We start from the raw sequence: 22,301 nt of genomic DNA on the forward strand, positions 1-22,301 counted from the left end.
ATATGGCACTTAAGTCTTAGTGGATTGGTTCTGGATAGTTCATTGCTTCAGCACCTCAGAAGCCAGTGTAAAAACAACAAGACTCAACCAGATAATATAAGGCAGTTTCCCAAAGTTCGTTCCTAAGAACACTACTGGGACTCTTTATAGTACTGCAATTCAATATTTGTACTCTAAACTCAGAGGGCCTGTGTTGGAATCCTGGTTTCTGAGCATCCTAACTCCGTAACCTTGCAAAAAATCACTTAACCTCTCTGACCTTCCATTTCTTTATATTTAAACTAGGCAGATGATACCACTCTCTTATAAGGTCGTTTAAAGCACTCAGCACAATTACTTGCTTTTATACAAATATATTAAATGCTCAACAAATGTTAAGTCTACTTATTTCCACAAAATTTTCACAGGTGTTATTTGACAAAGGCTTTTATAATACATAAAGTATCTTTAAACTCTAGATTAAACAAAATCAATCAAGTTACTTTAGTCAAGGGCCCCTGAGAGTCTTTCATGTGTTAACATTTAGTATGAATATCTGCAGGGAGTTGGAATATAGGAGGCAAATATATTTTTCAAATATATTTGACTTCAGATTCCTGGAGAATGGAGCATTTTGTGGGACTCATTTTCTGAAGCAAGCATTTTGGGAAATAATTATAGGGGATAACATAAATTAATTACTTATTGTCAGAGAGGATTAAACAGTCAATTAAAATCATGTTTAGTCTAGGAGTGATGCAGAAGTCGGCCTGCCAGAGGTACATGAGTAGCTCCTGTCCACAGAAAGCCATGCTCTGAATGGTTATGTATGAATGGTATCAGGGATGTGAAAGGACAAGTATGTCCACTAGACTGGAAGATCTGTGCTGATATTACATCAGTATTACAGATAATCTAGTCTGGTCTGCGTACATCTCGTGGTACCAGAGGTGTGTGTTTGTTACTTGGCTTCTGTTCTGGACCAGGCAATGCTGCAATTCAGTGGTGATACCTGAGCTCATATTAATACATTATACATAAGGATCCCTCTGGATTCGTTGACAAAGCATTCTATGTCTTTCTTCAAAAAGATGACAGGAAGGGCTCCAAATAAGAATTTACTTGGGTAGGTCTTTGGACCTAATAGCTCTTTGGATGGCACAATTTCATCTAGTTGGTTACAGCAAAGTATTAAAGGAGACACAGCTAACGTAACCATGTTAAACATGCAGTTGTTTTACAGAGGAGACAGGTGGGAGCTAAGGCTAGATGTGTGTTGAACTTTATGAGAAACTGCCAAAACTATTTCCAAAGAGGTTGTACTATTTTATACTTCCACTAGCAATGAATATAAATTCCCATGTTCTACATATATTCTTACCACCTTTTGAAGTTGTCAGAGTTTTCAATTTTAGCCATGCTAGTAAATGGGTACTGGTATCACACTATATTTTTTAATTTGCATTTCAGATACTAATGATGTTGAGCACTTATTTTTAAAGTCTTCCTTTTTAAAAAATGTTCTTACTTATTTTGAGAGAGAGAGAGAGAGAGAGAGCACTATACCTGTAAGCTGGGGAGGGACAGAGAGAGAGAGAGAGAGATAGGGAAGGAGGGAGAGAATCCCAATCAAGCTCCACACCGTAAGTGATGAAGTCAGAAACTGTTGTCTTCCTCCTTTTTTCTTTTCAAAGAGTTTACCTATTTCTGAAAACGATATTTTTCTATAGATTTTAGTATTATCTTGTGAATTTCTATGTTAGAGCCTGCTGGGATTTGATTAGAATTGTATTAAATTTGTAAACCAATTTGGAGGGAATTGAAATCTTTACAGTATTGACATTTCCAATCCATGAACATTATGTGCCTTTCAATTTATTTAGTTATCATTGGTTTTTCTCAGCTTTTTTTTTAATTTTTGGTTTTATGTGTACAGGTCTTACACACATGTTAAATTTACCCCTAAATGTTTTGTGTTGCTATTGTAATGGTATTTTGAAAATTTCACTTTTCAGTTGCTCATTGATAGGAAATAGAAATGAGTTCATTGATTTTTATGTATTGATCTTGGTATTCTGACTTCCAAATTCACTGATTAAATAGGGTTTCTGTTTATTTTGTTTTTTAGGTTCCTTAGCATTTTCTATACACTTGATCATGTTTACAAGATATAAACATACTTTTACTCCTTCCTTTCCAAACTTTATGCCTTTGACTTCCTTCTTCCTCTGTCACTCTCTTGCACCTCCAGTACCATGAACAGTAGAAGTTATCAGAGTGACCATACTTGGCATTTTTCTTAGAGGACATGCATTCAGTTTTTATGTGTTAAATATGATGTTATTTATAGGTGGTTTTTTGTAGCTGGCTTTTATCTGTGTGAGAGAGTAATCTTCTATATCTATATAATGAGTATCTATTGAAATTTAACAAATTCTTGGTGTGGTTTTATTTGAATGCATCTTAGTTAGGGTTCTTTAAACTCCTTGGTTCCGCGGCGCCTGTGTGGCTTAGTCATTTAAGTGTCCGACTTTGGCTCAGGTCATGATCTTGTAGTTCTTGAGTTTGAGCCCCATGTTGGGCTCTGTGCTGACAGCTCATAGCCTGTAGCCTGCTTGAGATTCTATGTCTGTCTTTCTCTCTCTCTGCCCCTCCCCGCTCACATTCTCCCTCTCTCTCTCTCTCTCCCTCTCCTCTCTCTCTCTTTCAAAGATAAACATTTAAAAAATTTTTCTAAACTTCTTGGTTCCATAAGTTTATGTTTTTAATTTAATTTGAAAAATTTAGCCATTATTTCTTTAAATATGTTTTGCTCACTTTTTCATTCATTCATTCTTTCCTTTTCTTCTAATAGCTCTGTTAAATTTAGTATAGACCACTTGGGGTTGTCCCACAGATGACTGAGATTCTCATTTTTATTTTATCCTTTCCTGTGTTTCAATGTGGGTAGTTTCTAGTTTCCACTAATCATTTATTTTTTGATGTTTAATCTGAAGAATTTTAAATTTCAGAATTGTATTTTTCAGTGTTTGGATTTCCATTTCTCCATAAAAATACCCCTATTGATATTTTTTAGTTCTTTTTTTTTTTTTTTCTTCCAAGATCTTATTTAAGTTTAAGTGAGTTAATATACAGTGTAGTATTGGTTTCAGGAGAGGAATTTAGTGATTCATCACCTACATACAACACTCAGTGCTCACCCCAACAAGTGCCCTTCTTAATACCCATCACCCATTTAGCCCATCCCCCACCCACCTCCCCTCTAGTAACCTTCAGTTTGTTCTCTGTATTGAAGAATCTCTTATGGTTTGCCTCCTTGTTTGTTTTTCTATTTCTCCTTCCTTTCCCCTACATTCATCTGTTTTGTCATCTTTTTTTAAATTCAACAGGAATATTGATAATACTCATTTTAAGTGCTAATTTGCTAATTCCATCGTATTTGTCAATTTTGATTCTGTTTCTTTTTTTATTGGCTGATTTTTCTTGTGATTATGGGTCTTTTCTTGCTTTTTATTCGTTTTTTAATCATATGCTGGCCGTTATGTATGCCGCATCATTGAGTGTCTGAGTTTTTAAAGTGAGTGTTGTCTTTTTTCTCACAGGTAGTTAATTTACTTGTCTAACAGCTTTTTTTTTTTTTTTTTAAGAGTCCTCCTTATCTTTGCAGGACCTTACATCTGAAAAAAATAACCTTTTCTTTAAGGCCAGATTGGATTTATCTAGACTGGGGTCTCTGCTTAACACATGGGTAGCTACCCAAAGCTTCTTCACTCCAGTCTTAAGTGCCCCAGTCCTGCATGCGCACCTACAGTTGTTCAATTCCCAGTTTCCTAGCAGTTGTCCCCTTCCTGGTAGCTTTCCTTTCACTAGTAACTGTTCTTTGCCTGATCTTGTGAAGTGTCATCGACCAATGCAAAGCTTTATATTTTTCCAAAAACTTGAGGTCACCCCTTGCAGATTTATAGAGCTCTTTTTCTACACAGTTTTCTTCCCTCTTTGCCCAGGCTTGTAAATTCACCCTAAGTCAATAGTTCTGAATTCTGATTTCTGTCTCCTTAGCTCACTGTGATGACTGTACTTCTTTTTGGTTTTCCCCTTTCTATGCCACAGTCTAAAAGTGCCTTCAGGGGGCGCCTGGGTGGCGCAGTCGGTTAAGCGTCCGACTTCAGCCGGGTCACGATCTCGCGGTCCGTGAGTTCGAGCCCCGCGTCAGGCTCTGGGCTGATGGCTCGGAGCCTGGAGCCTGTTTCCGATTCTGTGTCTCCCTCTCTCTCTGCCCCTCCCCCGTTCATGCTCTGTCTCTCTCTGTCCCAAAAATAAATTTAAAAAGTTGAAAAAAAAAATTTTTAAATAAAAAAAAAATAAATAAAAGTGCCTTCAGGCAAAAAACTAGGGTGATGGTGGGGCTCAACGTTGTTGTGTCCTTTCTCCCACAGATCACACACAGATCAACTGCCACTTATCCACCTTAGAAAAAACTGTCATTGTAAATATTATGGAGAGGAGGCTATCCCAATGTCAATTGCTTCTCTAAGGCCAAATGCACAAATTTTACCGCACTATGGTAGTCAAACAAAGCAGGTCTGCAAGTTAATTCAGTTATACGTCTCTGGTTTACTATCATATAGACAAAGCATTCTAATAGTTTGTAATTCAGGGAAATTGTCATTACATGGTTCCCAAAATTGTCAAGAAGTCTCAGCAGTTTAGCAAAGAACACACAGGTTCTGTGGCAGGGAATACCTGGGAGTCCGAGAAGCTGTTGGGCTGGGAGACTCAGTGGATAGCAAGGCCCCAACTAATAAAGTTAAAAATAATAAGTTAGGTTTCCAAGGAGAAACAAAATTGTAGATCAAGAGCTTGAAACAGGGTAAAAGACTGGAGCTAAAGTCCTGGATTAGTTTAACTCAGGGCAGTAGCTGGAAATGTGAGCTTTGGAACCTGTTATTACTGTAGAACTGCAAAAGGAGTGGAGGGAATTCTGATTCAGGGAGTAACAGCAGAGCAAGTGGCTAAATTTGGCAATATCCTAAATCAATTATAAGTGAGATCAAAGAGAGACGCGGTTTAGAAGTCCAGTTTGGTCAAATTGCATCACTCTTTCCTGATTGGAAACCCTTTTGTCTGGGATTGCATCACAGTAAAATCTTTATGCCAAAACATCAGAGGTCCAGCTGGGGCAGACAGAAAATGTGGGCTGAGGGTCACCCTTTCCCTGCAAGCCAGCAAAGCTTTATAGGAAAGCTTTTTAGAACATTTCCTGCATGTGGTTTAAGCTACTTAGAAATTCAGCCCTGTGGATTATTTATCTTAAGAGTTCAATTAGTTAAATAGCATTAGGAACTTCTTGATATCATCAATATGGCCCCACAAAATGCGATCTATAAATATGACACATGTAATTCAATGACCCAAAACCAAATTAAAAATCCCCACAAAAAATGAAGGAAAGAAAAGAAGCAGTAGTAAAATAAATGTGGCAGAGGGAAATTCATGAAGGTAATTGACCTCTTGATCATTAGGCAAGATATCTATTGATATACATAAATATATATTTCTTAATCCATTTCAGGTAAGTGCATTCACTGACCTCTTTTTTTTCACAATTACAAAATGTCCAGCCAGAGGAGCAAGAATAACTGAGCAAATAATGAAGATGACAATGGGAATTACCCCAGTGTGCTGTTAACATAACGTGTGCTCAGAAATACCAAGGACACAGCAATTTTCACGCCAGCTACCCAAATTGATCTTAGCAAATTCTCAACAACTGCACCGACATAGCTTTTGACATTTGATGATGGAGTTTTCTTATTTTAAACATCATTATTCATGGAATGAGAACAAGAATAACTGGTAATAATTCTGCACTGCGGAGTTCTATACTATCTCTGAGATAGGATAAGCATCCCAAGTTTAGGATAATGAACTTAAAACTCTAAGATCTGCCCTTTAATTAGAGAACTTCAGGCTCAGCTCCAGGCTGCTTACCATTTCCCCAGTAGGATAGATACCTGTTTTAAAAGGGATTTTTCCACTAGTGTATGATCAATAATTAAACTTCATGGCAGAGCTCTCCAAAGATCTCTGGACTTTGGAATCAGGGAGCCTAGATAACAGTCCCAGCTTTGAACAAAATTCCTCTGTGCCTCACCTTGGCAAGCACTTAACATGATGTTCAGGCGATCAAAGAAGCCTTTTCTCACTACCTGGCCTGATACACCTCTCCTGCCCAGCCCAGCCTCTCGGTCACCTCTGTCACATTACCCTGGTTTATTTCCTTTATAGCACTGATCACTACCTAACATTAGTTGTCTTATTATTTATTTCCTTGCAGTAGAATGTTAACTCTAAGAAGGCAGAAATCCTTTTGGTCTTATCCACCATCGTGTCTGCAACAGCATCTGGCAAATAATAGATGGTAATAAGTAATTGTCAAGTCAACTAATACACAATTTAAGCCACTTGTGCTTCAGATCCAACTATTCTATTCCCTCTTCAAACACTTAGGCTTCATTATCACAAGCTAATAAGGCAACCAAATGAAGTTGCTGATATTGGAGGACTAGATTTCTTTTAAATATCCCAGAAGTATATGGTGTTATATCAGGAAATGTTCATTGGGATCCTCTGTGTTCTAGGGATAGGATGGATGAAGAAGACATCGTCTTTACCTAGAAGACAACAAAAGTATAGTTTAGTGGGAAGCAAGACAGAGTAGAGAAGCAAGCTTGTAGACAAATTAAAATATAACACAAATGCTCTAATACAATTATAAACATTGAGAAGAGTTGAAATTGCTGCCAGGCAGATGTCAGGTGCAAGACGAGTTTTATTCTAGGAAAGCCTATACGAAATAATGACATTGGAGCATGGGCTTGAAAACTAAAGAAAGAGAAAGGATTATTCTCGCCAGAAGTCCCAGCATGAGCAAAGACATAGAGCTAAATCTTCCTGATGTTTTTGAAGAAAAGGCCATGGTAAATGAGATGAGTGGCTGGTGGTTTCATCATAAGAGACCTTGTTTACAGGGCTGAATTAATACGTATCTAGTTTCTAGGAAGCCAGGAATCATCTTATTCTATTTCTGATAATTCCAAAGAAACTGCTAAAACGCCTATCATATAAAAGTAAACGGATTAGGTGGGAATCTGTCCATGCCTGGATATTACAAGTTAATCTTCAGAATGTGTATCCTAGAACTATAAACCTGAGAGATACTTTCAAAGCCAAGCATACTTAGCATTTGCTAGATTCCTCTGTTTCTGCCCAGTGAAAATAAGATTTTTGAGGCTTTTTTTCTGAATTTATAGGAAAGGTAATTAAATTTCTTCCAATGGCACTGAAAAGAAAATGGAATTAAGACTAATGGAAACACATTAAGATTTTCACTCAATCCAACTGCTCCTCCAACAATTAAAATTCTATCAGTTTCATGGTCTTGCCTAGGTAGTAATAAGGAGTCCATCCCCAAAATGGACAAATGGAAGATGGAATCACACTTTTCAAAAATATTTTTAAGGAGATTCACTTATCAGATTGTGCACTGAATGAGATGACCTTCTAAATCCTGCCCAATGCTAAAATGAATACAATATACTCTTTATATGCCATTAATGTGTATTAATTTATGTAACATCAAAGTCCCCTCAAGTCACCTAATGGTTAAGAACGCCTGTGTCAGGTGCTGGAAACAAAAAGAGAACTATGACACAGTCTGGCATTAAAACCTAGTGCTTAATCCCTATCACGTTATCTCTGCTTGTTCACACGTACAAGTCAGGAGCATGGCTCAGCTGCTTGGCTTACCCAACTATTTGCAGGATGCCAGGCCAGCGTGATCACCACGTAAAAATCAATTGTTTCTCTGTTGTTCACTCCATTGATAGCTCCAAGATACACAGTGGAATTAGCATGTGGTTTTGGAGCCACAGTGCTGCTGGTAGTGATCCTCATTGTTGTTTACCACGTTTACTGGCTGGAGATGGTCTTATTTTACCGGGCTCATTTTGGAACAGATGAAACCATTTTAGGTGAGTAATGAACGTTAGATGTAAATACCTTCAACTGTCCTTTTTAGAAAGCATGTTGACTTGATAAAAGCTAGAATAACTGGGAGATTTAATCTAACTATCTTTTGTTTCGGCCCTTACTATTGAAAATCTTTCTAATGTATATTATTTTGCTTCCTTGGCTCAATATGTGTTTAGTCTAGGTTAGCCTGTCCAAATAGAAATATAATGCAAGCCACATATGTAATTTAATATTTTCTAGCGGTCACAGTAGGAAAAGTAAAAAGAAAGTGAAAATTATTTTAATAATATACCTTATTTAACCCAATATACTCAAAATACTATTATTTTAGCATATAATTAATACTTAAAAGCTGATGGTGATATTTTAATCTTATTTTTTTGTGGTCAAAATGTCAAAATTTGGCATGCGTTGTGTTTTAAATTTTACAGCATATCCCAGTTCAGACCAGTTGCATTTCAAGCGTCCGGTAGCTACGTGTAGCTGTGTCTCCTATAACTGGACAGTGTAGGTCCACTCTTTGTACTTAAAGGTGGTCCATGCACCAGCAACATCAGCATCACATGGGAGCCTGATAAAAGGAGGCTATTAAGCTAACCCCTATTCTGAGTCAGGATCTACATTTTAACAATATTCCCAAATGATTCAGGTGCACATTAAAGTCTTAGAAGCACTGCACTAGTGCACATTTGCCTGGTGACAGGCATGGAACAATGAAACATAGTGATTCTTAGACTCATCCCATGAAGATTTTCATTCGGTAGGTTTGTGGAAGAGACACAGAACCTGTATTTTTACTGAGAGGTGATGTTTATAATCAGGCAACTTTGGGAAAGATGGGTTTATTGAATCTAAGTATATATATATATATATATATACACACACACACACACACACATATATATATACACACATATATGTACATATATGTATATATATATATTTCAATATTTATTTATTTTTGAGGTGGGGAGGAGAGGGCAATGAGAGAGAGAGAGAGAGAGAGAGAGAGAGAGAGAGAGAGAGAGGTTGAGAGAGAATTCCAAGCGGGCTCTGTGCTGACAGAGGGGCTTGAACTCACGAACTATGAGATCATGACCTGAGCCGAGATCGAGTCAGATGTTTAACCAACTGAGCCACCCAGGTGCCCCAAATCAAAGTATATTTTTAATTGTGGTTATTTTCATGTATAAATAATTTAGACACTTTCTGAAAGTTTTGCTCAATTTATAATTCTAATATATCAGTGAGTGACAAACTAGGACAGGAACTGTAAATTTTCTGTATGGTATTCATTGCCAGTATCTATGATTGACTATTTGCCTCCTGATTGTGTTAATTCATTGTCAAATGAGCCAAATCTCATTTATTCTCCACTATAAAAACTAAACTTAGTGATATGAGAGTAGTATACACATCAGACAAAATTTGTAATTACACCTTAAAATAGTCATTTTGCCTGGAGACCTGTCACAGGTGGGAAATCACATGAAATCTGTCAGATAATTCATACAGTAAAAAAAAAAAAAAAAAAGGAAAAATGTCTAGTATGCAAAAGTTTGATTCAAGAAAAAAAATGCAATACTACTGAGAAACTCTTCTAATTTATATTCGATCTCTCTTCCTTTTGCCAGATGGGAAAGAATATGATATTTATGTATCTTACGCAAGGAATGCTGAGGAAGAAGAGTTTGTGTTACTGACCCTCCGTGGAGTTTTGGAGAATGAATTTGGATACAAGCTGTGCATCTTTGACCGTGACAGTCTGCCTGGGGGAAGTAGGTATCTCACATGAGTACAAGTGATGCCACCCTCTGAATGGCAAAGGGAACCCTTAGTTTGGGGTCAGGTGTGAGAGACATGGCAGAGCTCTATGTTGGCATCTTTGGATATTTAACATCCAATTGTTTGATGTAATAGAGACTTCTTTAGGAATAAAATTACATTGTGAGTTGTAGATTACTCAAGTGCCATTTATGGTTGTAAAATAGTTCCTCTTGTAAGTTTTAAGAACTCAGTGTCAGAAAAGTGTGGAGGCACAGTGGATTAGAACTCTATTAAATACCTCAGTTTTAAATGCTCTGCTTACACATGTTTAGATATGTAGAAGGTTTAAGCAAATCTGCATTAGTTTCCCTAGAGTGTTTTGTTTTTGTTTTTGTTTTTTGTTTTTTGATTTTACAAACACTGAGTTTAAACAACATTTTTACAAAGGCTGAGGTGTACTTGATTTTACTAACAATGAGTTTGTGAAAAGAGTGCATGGAATCTCTCTTTATAGTACTCACTCATAATAATCAGAATATTTTCTCTGTGGTATTTGCTAATTTCCTTTTCTTCACTTTTGCTTTCTAGCAAGCCAATGCTATTCATATTCCCCTTTTTCTTAGGTCTGTTTCTTCCTTTCTATCAGCTTATACATTTGAGATGTAGTTTAAAATTTTACAAAGGCCAGTATATTCTAGTAGTTAAAAAAAAAAAAAGAAACTTGAATTGCTGAATGCTTTCAAGGAAAAGTACATCCCTAATTTTCAGATCCACCCAGTAACATACAAAGTGACAGTCCATTTGAGTCTGTTTTAATAAATACATAATGGCATTCCTAAACCCTCCGTTAAACTTTGTACTGTTGCAATGCATGTAATGTGTCTGATCTTCAGTACAACAAACTGATTTTCCTCCCCTAAAATCCTGTTTATGTTAGCCATTTGAGATGTTTTTGAAACTATTATATGGATAATGGAGATATAAAGTAGACTTAAATGTTTACGCTCATCTTGCATTAGCTGGACCACTTACTTTATCTCCTGCCATCACCTAGAAGTCCATCATGCTTGTGTTCTGCAGCTGATGTGTCTCTCAGGATCATTTTGCCAGGAAATGATGACTCGACTGAATAGCTAAAGGACAAATTCCACTCATTTTAAGACTTAAAGTCCTAAATCACTTATTCATCCATTTATTCATTCATTCTGCCATTCAACAAATACTGATCACTTGGTGAAAAGTTATATAGAGGTATACAGTATAACAATGGCCCGCCAGTAGGGGTTGACGATCCTTTGAAGGATTCAAATTCCACAGTTATTCTTGCATCTTGCTTTGATGGTGGGTCCTTGTGAGCCACATCCTCTCTGCCACTCTTCTTCCTCTTTGCCTCTGGGTCTCCTTCCATGCGTATACATGGCCTGCCTCCAGCAATACTGCCTCAAGTACATAATTACTTATTCCTCAATTCTCCTCCAGACTGCACATGGAATTTTAATTGCAGGTATTTCCCCTTGGCCTCTGTACCTGTTGAAGGTGAAGGGGCAAAATGACTACTTAGGGGAGTATCGTAAGCCATGAAATAGCTTCCCACAACACTCGTGTATTCCCTGGACTTGGCTCCTATTTAAACTCCAGGTAAAGGATTATACAATCCTAGATAAGCAGCCTGGAGGAGATGGATTATTCCCAAGAATTTAGTGACAGGAACTAATCAGAGCCCTTGATAACAGAATAGAATTACACTGAATTTCCATTTTCCCTGTTTCCTCTTCTTCTTTTCTGACCTGAAGAAAGTATTTGCCTGCTAGTGAAGGCAGACACATTAGCTAGCAGCTGCTGAAACACACGGTTTCATAGTAATGATAGGAGTTTAAGGAGAAAGATCCAGGGACTAATTTAGACTCCAGAGCAGTGAGCAGAATAGAAGGCTGAGCTGAGAATGTGATGCCAGCCAAAATGCCATTCAGTTAGCTAGACTTTTTAAAGTTCCTATTCTAAGGACATAGACCAGTCTGAGTCAGGCAGGAGTCTGGCAACAGAGAGGGACTTTCAGAAAATGAACGTTCCTACTCTTGCTTTCCTGTGTTGGTGAGAAATGAATTTCCATGACTTTGTCTATGATGATTATCTTTTCAAACACCCACTGGCATTAGAGAGAAGCCACATGGGGTATCGTTGGGGAGAAAGGGCTCAGGAGCTGATTTGACTGGGCTGCAGCATGCCACATGGTTTGAAGAAATCGATTTCTGTACAATTCATCTATTTCTCATAAAGCTTTTGAAGACCAAGGTCACAGAAGTATACTTGGCTTCATGCCTGTTAAGAATTCTTTTTTGGGGCGGAATATGTGCATATCGTTTTCAGTACCTTGGAGGAGTGTGGCATTTATTGGACAGAGTGAGTGGATCTAAGGATTAAGTTGTTGCAAATGTTCTTGGTAAAAGTTTCACCTCAACTCCCAGGCTGTTACCCCAAGATCCCTACACTTGCTCCCCAAGCCCCAGGCTTTTGGGGAATTCTTGGCCAACACTAATCCCCATGGTGTTTTCTTTCTCAGTTGTCACAGATGAGACCTTGAGCTTCATTCAGAAAAGCAGACGCCTCCTGGTTGTCCTAAGCCCCAACTACGTGCTCCAGGGAACCCAAGCCCTCCTGGAGCTCAAGGCTGGCCTAGAAAACATGGCCTCTCGGGGCAACATCAACGTCATTTTAGTACAGTACAAAGCGGTGAAGGAGACGAAGGTGAAAGAGCTGAAGAGGGCTAAGACGGTGCTCACGGTCATTAAATGGAAAGGGGAGAAATCCAAGTATCCACAGGGCAGGTTCTGGAAGCAGCTGCAGGTGGCCATGCCAGTGAAGAAAAGCTCCAGGTGGTCTAGAAGTGGCGAGCAGGGTCTCTCCTATGCATCCTTGAAAAATGTATGAAAGGGACAATAACGAAATGGGTAAAAAGAACCAAGGGCACTCCAGGAAGGAAGAGAGTCCCCTTTCTTTGGTCCCAACGTATTGTTTCACAGACAGAAAACAATTCTGTTCAAGCCTCCCCGGAGGGATAAATTCAGGGTGACTATGACTGGTCGTGGTGCTTCCTCAGGCAATACTAAGGTTTAGAATGGCAGTGCCTCCAGTCCGTCCCCAGTGTCTGATGGCACTATGTTCTTTGCAGGCAAAGACTTAGTTGATGCGAATTTCCCCTCTCTGCCTCCTCCGTCCCTGTTCCACGTCTCCATTCCCTTTCTCACTCATGTTTTATCACCTTAACGTTGTGGAGCAGCCTTTGGCTGTGGATTTCAAGACCCCTTAAAGATAACTCAGCTGTTAACAAGGTCATTGCGAGTTTCCAAGTACTTTTCATTGTTACTCATCAGTTAAAAAGAGAATGAAGGCCCACATTTGTTTTAGCTGAGGACAAGGAGCTCTTCGGCTCATTGTGTTGTGCAGCATGCCCTCAAGGCCAGACGGGCACCCCTTTAGGACTATACAGGGCAGCAGCATAACTGAAAGTGTTCCTTATGATGGTTTTAAAGGGCTCACCTGTGGTTTCTACTACATTCCTTGTGTCCTCCTTCTCAGGTCATTGATGTCCTATTTGTCAACTTGAAAAATATACCATACTTTTTTTTTGTTGTTTGTTTTTTGTTTTTTATTTCAGTAAACTCCTGGATATCTGTAGGTCGACCCATATTTGTCACTCCATCTCCCCTGCCTATGGTACCTCCTATCAACCATTTAGAGTTTGCAGGTGGCCCCACCCTTGGCTTAGTCTGACAGGAAGCTTCTCCTAATGGTGCTAATAGAGAGTGAAATAACAGCAAAATGCTTTTAGGGCATTTGCTGGCTTGTGAGAAAAGCACAGAACAGGGTGTTCAGCAATTTGTCTTTTAATCTCAGCCTTGCTAATGTGAATATTAGGAAAGTGATTTCTCCTCACTCGCTTCTGTCTCCCATTGTAAAATGTGGAAGTTAGACTCAGTGACCTTGAGAGTTGCTTTTAACATTAATATTCTAAGAGAATTAACTGGACCACCCAGTATTTTCGATATTTTATTCACTAGTACAGTTAATACATTCATGCTAAACAAGTCAGTGTCTTCCATGAAACTTGTTTTTTTTGTTTTAAATAAAATTGTACTGTTACTAGGACTTGGAAAAGTGAAAACTAAGTCCAGAGTTTACAGAGTGGTGAATACACACACACACACACACACACGCACAAACACATGAGTTATAAATGTATGTATATCTACATTGTATATATATATATACACATGGATTATATATGTGTATATATGTATGTATATATGTGTGTGTATACGTATGTATATGTGTATATATATATATATGCACACACATGTGTACACAAGCATGTGACTTTAAATAGCTATTGACACAATATTACAAACCACTGGAACTCTTGTCCAGTTTTTAAATTATGTTTTTACTGTAGTGCTTTTGTATCATGGTTTTCTGTACATCATTTGTAAATTCATAGCTCACAGAGTAGTAGTTGTTGTTAGTTCTTGCCTTCCCTAAATTAGTATAAATAACTTACTGCTGCTACATTTGGTATGGGTGCAGTGGAATCTGTTAGGCACAGAGCTTCTATGGTCACTGCTAGGCAGTGACCAGACTTCTGGAATTAACTGATCATCTACTTTGTCATAAGTACATACACACACTTAGAGACTAGGCTGTGGTAATCTCAGCATTCAGCTATTGGGGAGATAAATCTCTACTTGGCCTGTTGGGTAATAGAGAAAAGGAAAATAAAATACCTATAGCAAAGCATGAGTATCCTATGAAACACCATAATCCATAATTTAAGGGAACCCTTATCCCAGTGTTATGTTGATAACCAATTCTAAAACTATATCCTATGTTTAAGTGCCCTTCTGCAGCACTAAAGTACATAATAAATCATTTCTCTATAGTAAAGGTATTATTTTTAATTGAAGAAAAGAAAAACTTCATGAATTCTTGACTATAAAACTATGGTATAGAGTCATCCTTGGATCTTTTTTGTCTATTAATGCTTTTCTTTATTACAAACCACAATTACTCCTCCTGTTAACCTTCACCCACAAGACCAGGAGAGAGCTGACACTAGACAAGCTCTGAGTGTCAACTGCATGAGTTTTAGGTAATGGGGGACAGTCCCCTCACAGGTGGCCATTCTCTTGCCAACGCTGCATTCTTTCCGCACTTTCGGATTCAATATTTATCCCAAGTGCTTTTGGGTACCCCTAGAAAATTCTTGATATTCTTTTTCATATTTATATACTGGTCTTTGATATGAAACTTTATCAAATGCAAAAATCGAAAGCATCTCAAATCTAAATGATATGTCTCATTCTCAGAAAATTGTGTTTTATAGTTTTTGTTTTGTTTATGTCCCCGAAGATACCCCATACAAAATTTTTGGGGTAGATGAGGAAATACAATTTTTGCTTCACTGTTTCAAAAGACCTTAATGGTTTTAGATATATGATACAAAGATCTTCTGCACCCAAGTTAACAAAGAACCATGACATATAAAATGTCTAATTACACAATCATATAAAATTTATTTAATTATCTTCTGCATTGTAACTTAGATGATTCCCTAGGATTCTAATAAAAAAAAACACTCCATTGTATTGGGAAACAAAAGCATCATTCCACTTGCTAATTATCCACTTCTTTCCATAGGTTTTAATATTTTAAGATTATCTTATCTTTTTTATTTTATTCATAAACTTTTGTATTTTCCATTTTCCATTTGATTTGTAAATTTGTTTCTTTTAAAAATAAACCATTTATTTTCAGCTTTGAATTTTATTTTGTGCATGTGTTTTGTCTTTATTTTCATGTTTGGTCATAAGAAATGAGAATAAGAAGAATTCATGATACACATAAAAAGAAATTTTAGAAGTTACATTAGTTAAATTTCTCTGAGAGAAATCTGAGAAAAAATGAGAACTTTATATCAACATTGTTTTTACATGTAAATAAAACTTAAGTAAAATGAATTCTTCTAGTATACCAGGTTTGTGTGTGTGTGTGTGTGTGTGTGTGTGGAGACGGAGGAAGAATAGCAGAGCGGGAGAGAGAGAGAGAGAGAGAGAGAGAGAGCAATAGGCTAGATTATTTCAATAGTTTTTTTTTTTATTCACTGTTTATTTTAAAGTAAATAGAAGTTTTAAAATTTATTATTCATTTGTAAATCCACATATTAAGGTGATTCTATGAAGTTACCATGAAGAATTGATTCAAATTAGGGGCGCCTGGGTGGCGTCCAACTTCGGCTCAGGTCATGATCTTGCGGTTTGTGAGCTCAAGCCCCGCATTGGGGTCTGTGCTGACAGCTTGGAGCCTGCTTTGGATTCTGTGTCTCCTTCTATCTCTGCCCCTCCCCCACTTGTGCACTCTCTCTCTCTCTCTCTCTCTCTCTGTTTAGCAAAAATAAATAAATGTAAAAAAATTTTTTTAAAAAGAATTGATTCAAAATCAATTAACATTAGTCCATACATTAGTTTAATATCACATTCACTAGACAGTGAATAATAATTTAACCAAAGTGATTAATTCAAATGTCTACCACATGTAGATATTTACACATAGGTATTTTTAACCCTGTAAGTTTGCTCTTATTATATGCATTTATAGATGGATGAACTCAGATTTAAATATATTAAGATAAAAACAGATAAATGGAGAAACAAGTATTTTTGGATTCAGATTCATCTTCCCAATTAGGTGGCTCACCTCACCCCACTTTTTTTATTGCAATTTTTTTCAATGTTTATTTATTTTTGAGAGAAAGAGAGAGAGAGCATAAGCAGGGGAGGGGCAAAGAGAGAGAGGGAGACAGAATCTGAAACAGGCTCCAGGCTCTGAGCTGTCAACACAGAGCCGACGCAGGGCTCAAACTCATGGACCGCAAGATCATGACATAAGCCGAAGTCAGACTCTTAACTGACTGAGTCACCCAGGCGCCACCACTCCATTTTTTTTTTACTACACTCATATTTTAAGAAAGAGGGAGAGAATTTTGCTGCCCTTGCATACACCAATAATCTAGCCAAAGAACAAAATTATAGTCCTTGTTTTCTTCTAGGTGAATTGCAGGGAGATTGTGACTTTTAAAGGCCGGATATTCTACAGTATTGATGAATTCTAGATCAGAAAATGTGACCTCAAAATTAATTTAGCACTACACAAGAAATGTGGTCTCATCAGCCTATAGCCATACCCCACTGTTTGAGCCAAACAGAATAAACAATTTATGACTCCCTCTCCATGTAATATTCAGCATTAAAAAATAGTAACAATTCACATCCTCAACTGCAGTTTTTACAATATGGAAGACATTAAAATAAGTCATAAAGGAGGCAACTTTCTTCAAAGTACTGCCTCAAGGCCCCTAGGAATAGCCTAACCCCCATCTGATAAGCATCTTACATCCATTCTTCAATGTCTAGAATTCCACCAGACATTTCCACCGTATTTGTTTCTTTAGCATTGCCCTGTCTCAAATGCAAATAAAAAAAAAAAAAAAAGATAAAAAGCTAGAATCTTTCCTTACAGGATCTAGGACAGCATTTTATTTTCAACAGTGGTATCCCCATTGGACAGAACATTTTCCTAATATGACTATTTTGAAGTGAAACACACAATGTACACATGCGCACACACACAATTTGAGTGCACAAAGTTCTTTTTGGTTGATTATCTATCCACGTTGTCTTAAGGTTATATCGTATTTCTCATGAGATGAGAGAAGCAGATTTTCTACTTTTACATTCTCAGGTTTATGAAAGGCAGCTACACAGATTCTGAGTAGGGCTGGGATAAAGGAGTTTCCAAAAGACACACACACACACGCATGCACACACACACACACACACACACACACAGGCTTTGAAGATAAGTGAAAATTTAATCTTTTAAGATCAAAATAAAAATTCTCTAAAACTACTTTGCACTCTTGATAAAACTAGTTAAAAGATCTTGAAAACTGAACACATGTCTCTTTCAATTACCCTTCAGGTTCATGTTAAATTTACTCATTGGAAAGAACTAAGCTGGTAAGGAGCACAGCTCCTTCATTCCATGTCAAACTGTAATGATCAAATTTACTGCAAACTTTCAGCTAGTCATCACAGGCTAGAAACTCTCTCCATCCCTCTTTCATCTCTGGCCCCAAAAGGGGAGGTCCCCAAGCTCATGGTCTGTCTATATAGCACTTGTTTTCAGAATCATCAATGGCTGTGATTTACACATTTGGAAATCCTTTCCTTCAGGAAATCACATTGTTTAAGCCCTTAAATCTCATAATGAGCTAAGCACTACATTTATTTTGGGAATTTTCCATTGGAATCTGTCCAAACCCACCACAGTAACTATTAGAAGTTAATCCATTATCAGAAGTCTTTGATTGATTCCCACCCATTGTATATGTTGTTGCTCCTTTAATTGATTTTTAGTCCAATTCTTCATACATATACATGCAAAAAGGAAGGGAATTTTGTTTGATAACCAGGTCAATACTATGAACTGTCTGATGCTGTGTCCAAAAATTTTAAGAACCAAGAGATATAACTGTGTGGATTTTAGGAGATGGCAATTCCCTATTGCTCTTTGCTGATAAGACTAAGTCTGACACCTTATGTTCAGTCCTATTCAGGTACTATTCTCAGGAAACACATATATGAACTGAATATTATTCAGAGGAACAGGATAAAAGTGGTGAAAGAGACTTGAAAGCATGTCTTATGGGGGATAATACAAAACTTCCGAATCTGATCTAAATCTAAAGATGAGAAAAAATACAATGAGATTTTTATTTTTTTATTTTTATTTTTTTAATATTTATTTATTTTTGAGAGAGAGAGAGAGAGAGGGAGTTGGAGAGGGGCAGAGAGAGACGGAGACACAAAAATCTGAAGCAGGCTACAGGCTCTGAGCTGTTGGCACAGAGACTGATGCGGGGCTTGAACTGACGAGCTATGAGATCATGACCTGAGCGAAGTTGGACGTTTAACTGACTGAGCTACCCGGGCACCCCAAGCAGTGAGATTTTTAGAGATTTGAAGGTATTAGATCTAAGACTACCAGATAAAAGTGGCACGGAAGAATATTTTTTAAAAAAATAATTTACAAATAGCTGAAATCAGCTGCTTTTAGAGGTGGTAAATTTTCTCATCCCTGAAGGTAGCAGGAACTTAGCAATCATTGATATGAGTAATGTAGAAGATTCATTTGCTGGGCAGATTATTTAACGCTGAGAACCTATGTTCCTGAGTGTTTATTTATTGCCTCTCCTTTGTAGGATGGACAATGATGAACTCCAGTTTATATAAGTTTTCACTAGGCATTATCCTATCTTTCCATTTTCCTATAGATACAGTGGAAGCAGTTTTTGACTTCATTCAGAGAAGCCGAAGGATGATTGTTGTCTTGAGCCCAGACTATGTGACAGAAAAAAGTATCAGCATGCTGGAGTTTAAACTGGGTATCATGTGCCAGAACTCCATTTCCACCAAGCTCATTGTGGTTGAGTATCGCCCCCTTGAGCATCCACACCCAAGCATCCTGCAGCTGAAGGAATCCGTGTCTTTTGTGAGCTGGAAGGGAGAAAAGTCCAAACACTCTGGCTCTAAATTCTGGAAGGCCTTGCGGTTGGCTCTTCCCCTGAGAAGTCTGAGTGCCAGCTCTGGCTGGAACGAAAGCTGTTCTTCTCAGTCTGACATCAGTCTGGACCATGTTCAAAGGAGGAGAAGTCGTTTGAAAGAGCCCCCAGAACTCCAGGGCTCAGGGAGGGCTGCAGGCACCTCTTCAGCCCCAGATACAATGTCCAAGCACAGAGGGAAGCCCTCTGCGGCCTGTCGCTGCTGTGTCACCTACTGTGAAGGAGAGAGTCACCTCAGGAGCAAGAGCCGGGCAGAGATTCATACCCAGCCCCAGTGGGAGACACACCTGTGTAAGCCTGTTCCCCAAGAATCAGAAACTCAATGGATACAAAATGGCACCAGATTGGAACCCCCTGCTCCCCAGATCTCAGCCCTTGCTCTTCACCATTTCACGGATTTATCCAATAACAATGACTTTTATATCCTATAATTACCGTATGGTGGGTGGTGGCTGCTATCCATACCAGCCCTCTTTGTGTCATGAACCTATGGGAATAACTGACATTTTTATCATCTAGTGGACTACCAGACTGTGTCCCCTTTATTGATTTTTAAAAACTATTTATTTCTAGGAGACAAAAGACCTGAGGACCTGAATCCAGAATTATTGCCTCTTTAATGGCCTCAGAAGAGCACACTCTTCTTGGGCCCTAGAAGGTCAGTATGTGAAACTTGCCTAGAGTCTGATCCTCTATCTTGCCCAATAGTTTCAAACTGAGCAAAGAATTTAAGTGTGTTTCCTCTGAGTTTGTCGATCCACCTCACGTTATGAGTCAGTCAGGTGTACTTGGGCAACGACACTTACAGGGTATGCATATCCCAAGGGAGCATTGTGGAGTTGGTTCAGGTGGAAGCTGTAAGACTCAGCTCTACAGAAAACCTATAGCACATTTTCCCTGGAAGAACCAAACACGCTCACACAGGGATACATGGTGTTCTGTCATTGTAAACTAGTGCTCTCTAAACTGCCTAAAGTTGTTAGTGTCAATAAAGTTCTATTTTTATGTGATTTAATTTGTACTAACAAGTTTTTACCTGTCTCTCTCCCCTCTTCTTTTTATGGCTTTTGAACTCATACCAGAAGAATATTCCACTTTAGGAAACCTAGGCTTGGTTTAGGTACTAGGAAAGTCTGAGGTGCCTCTTTAGCTGCTTTCTCATGTGTACGAGAGGAAATCTGGGAAAGGACAGAAAGCGAGTGAGAAAATGTTCCAAATGAAATGGAAGTTTACACAAAATCTCATTATTTTTAGAACTGACAGCTGAAAGATTCAGATTGTTAGGGATTTATTGTAGCATTTGGTATATGAATCCCTTCTCATTCAAGTTTCTGAGAAGAGATAGTCAATTCAAGTGCCTACAGGAATCAGAAAGTAAGAAAGAAGGAAAAAAGGACCAGATATAAACATAATACATATGCTGTCCATCTAAGACTCATGTTTATAGGGACATAGGTATAGATACATATTCCTTTACTTGAAACATTTTGACACAATCATAAAAGGCACATGACATTTGATCTCCCAGTGAGGGAGATAATAGAGATGATTGGGCCAGTGGGTAACTGAAGAGTATTTCTTAAAAAAGGAGCAACGTCTACTCAGCTCCATCACAATATTTGTCACTCAGCCCCATTGTTGGCAGATTGTTGAATTTTTCAAAAGAGTCTAAAAATTAATATTTGTAAGTAGTCTCCCAATTATGGGATGGCGAAAGAAAGAAAGAAAGAAAGAAAGAAAGAAAGAAAGAAAGAAAGAACCAATCAAATGCATGAACATGTATTCAGCCTAAGGGCCACTAGTTTGTAATTTCAGAACTAAAGTATTAATCCAAAGAGTATATATCTGAATGGGGATTCAAGTGTCCCTGGCAATAGTAAGACTGGAGAACACAGGCTGGCCCTAAGGACATGATGGGAGACTTCCATTCTGTCCCCAAATCAAAAACACCTGAATCCTCAAAATAAGGATTCAAAATAGTGATCTGACTTAACACTCCATCAGAGGAGAAAAAGCCGGAAAATAGTTCCTTCCATCCACTCTGGTGGGAGAATAGAGGCTCCCTGTCTGGTGACTTTAACTGTAAGACAACCAGAAACACAATCTGCTACCCTGAACAGGAGCTGAGTGGAAAGAGCAAACGACCACACCAGACATGAGCAGTCACCTTCGATACATTAATGCTGGCTGCTTGTGAGCTATGACCCAATGAGTGTCAGCCTTTCTCAGTCACTAATAGTGAGGGATGGGAAAGAAGCCAGATGTTTATTCCACTACTGCACTTGGAGAGAAAAGCAGAAAATCCCTTCTCTGTTCTAACAAAGTATTAGATCCTTTTTCCTGTTGAAAGAAAAGATATGGGAATAAGGACTCCCCAGGGGAAATGTGACTCATCATGGAACTTGGAATTAAGAAATGACAGGCCATCCTACCTACCTGAATATCCAACAGAAAATGATTGAGCACAGCCCATATTCTATATTCATTTCTTCTTAAAGGAGATGAATTCATCCTTGATGGATGTTCAAGGATCTTCACTTGGAAGACAGCAGTTTATCTTCCAATGTGTTAAAAGGTGGTGGTGGGGGTAATGTAAGTTGCTCCAAATCCTAAAAAGGGAGAGAATGCTTTTACCCATAATCTTATTCCTTATTAGCTCAATGTCCCAAATACAAAATATCTTCACAAAATTTGAGAAATTACTTTTGTTATTTATGAATTATTTTTTTAGTGAAAAAAAATAAAGGATGAATGGCAAAGACATGGAAATTAAACATGATTTCTTATGAATGAGTAGCTACATAATTGTGTTCTCAAAAGCAAAGTTAGCTCTGGTGAGTATCAATTT

The 22,301-nt window shown here is 37.9% G+C and overlaps 1 protein-coding gene across 5 annotated transcripts in view; it reads left to right on the plus strand.

The window, feature by feature from the left end:
- Nucleotides 1–22,301, plus strand: part of IL1RAP (interleukin 1 receptor accessory protein) — a 143,902-nt gene that overhangs the window by 113,542 nt on the left and 8,059 nt on the right. Inside the window, exons 9-12 of one of the 5 annotated variants that reach the window (XR_009262092.1) lie at nt 7,869–8,012; nt 9,648–9,791; nt 19,166–19,744; nt 20,027–20,111. Coding sequence is in view for 3 of the 5 variants with exons in the window: in XM_058730838.1 (XP_058586821.1) it covers nt 7,869–8,012; nt 9,648–9,791; nt 19,166–19,884 (1,007 nt within the window). In the remaining 2 variants the exon portion in view is untranslated. Of the gene's footprint in view, nt 1–7,868; nt 8,013–9,647; nt 9,792–12,340; nt 15,596–19,165; nt 20,464–22,301 lie in introns of those variants that run through there. The other 4 variants (XM_058730839.1, XR_009262091.1, XM_058730838.1 and 1 more) reach the window with 4 other exon arrangements.

Source organism: Neofelis nebulosa, chromosome 5, assembly GCF_028018385.1.
Source record: "Neofelis nebulosa isolate mNeoNeb1 chromosome 5, mNeoNeb1.pri, whole genome shotgun sequence".
Lineage (NCBI taxonomy): Eukaryota > Metazoa > Chordata > Mammalia > Carnivora > Felidae > Neofelis > Neofelis nebulosa.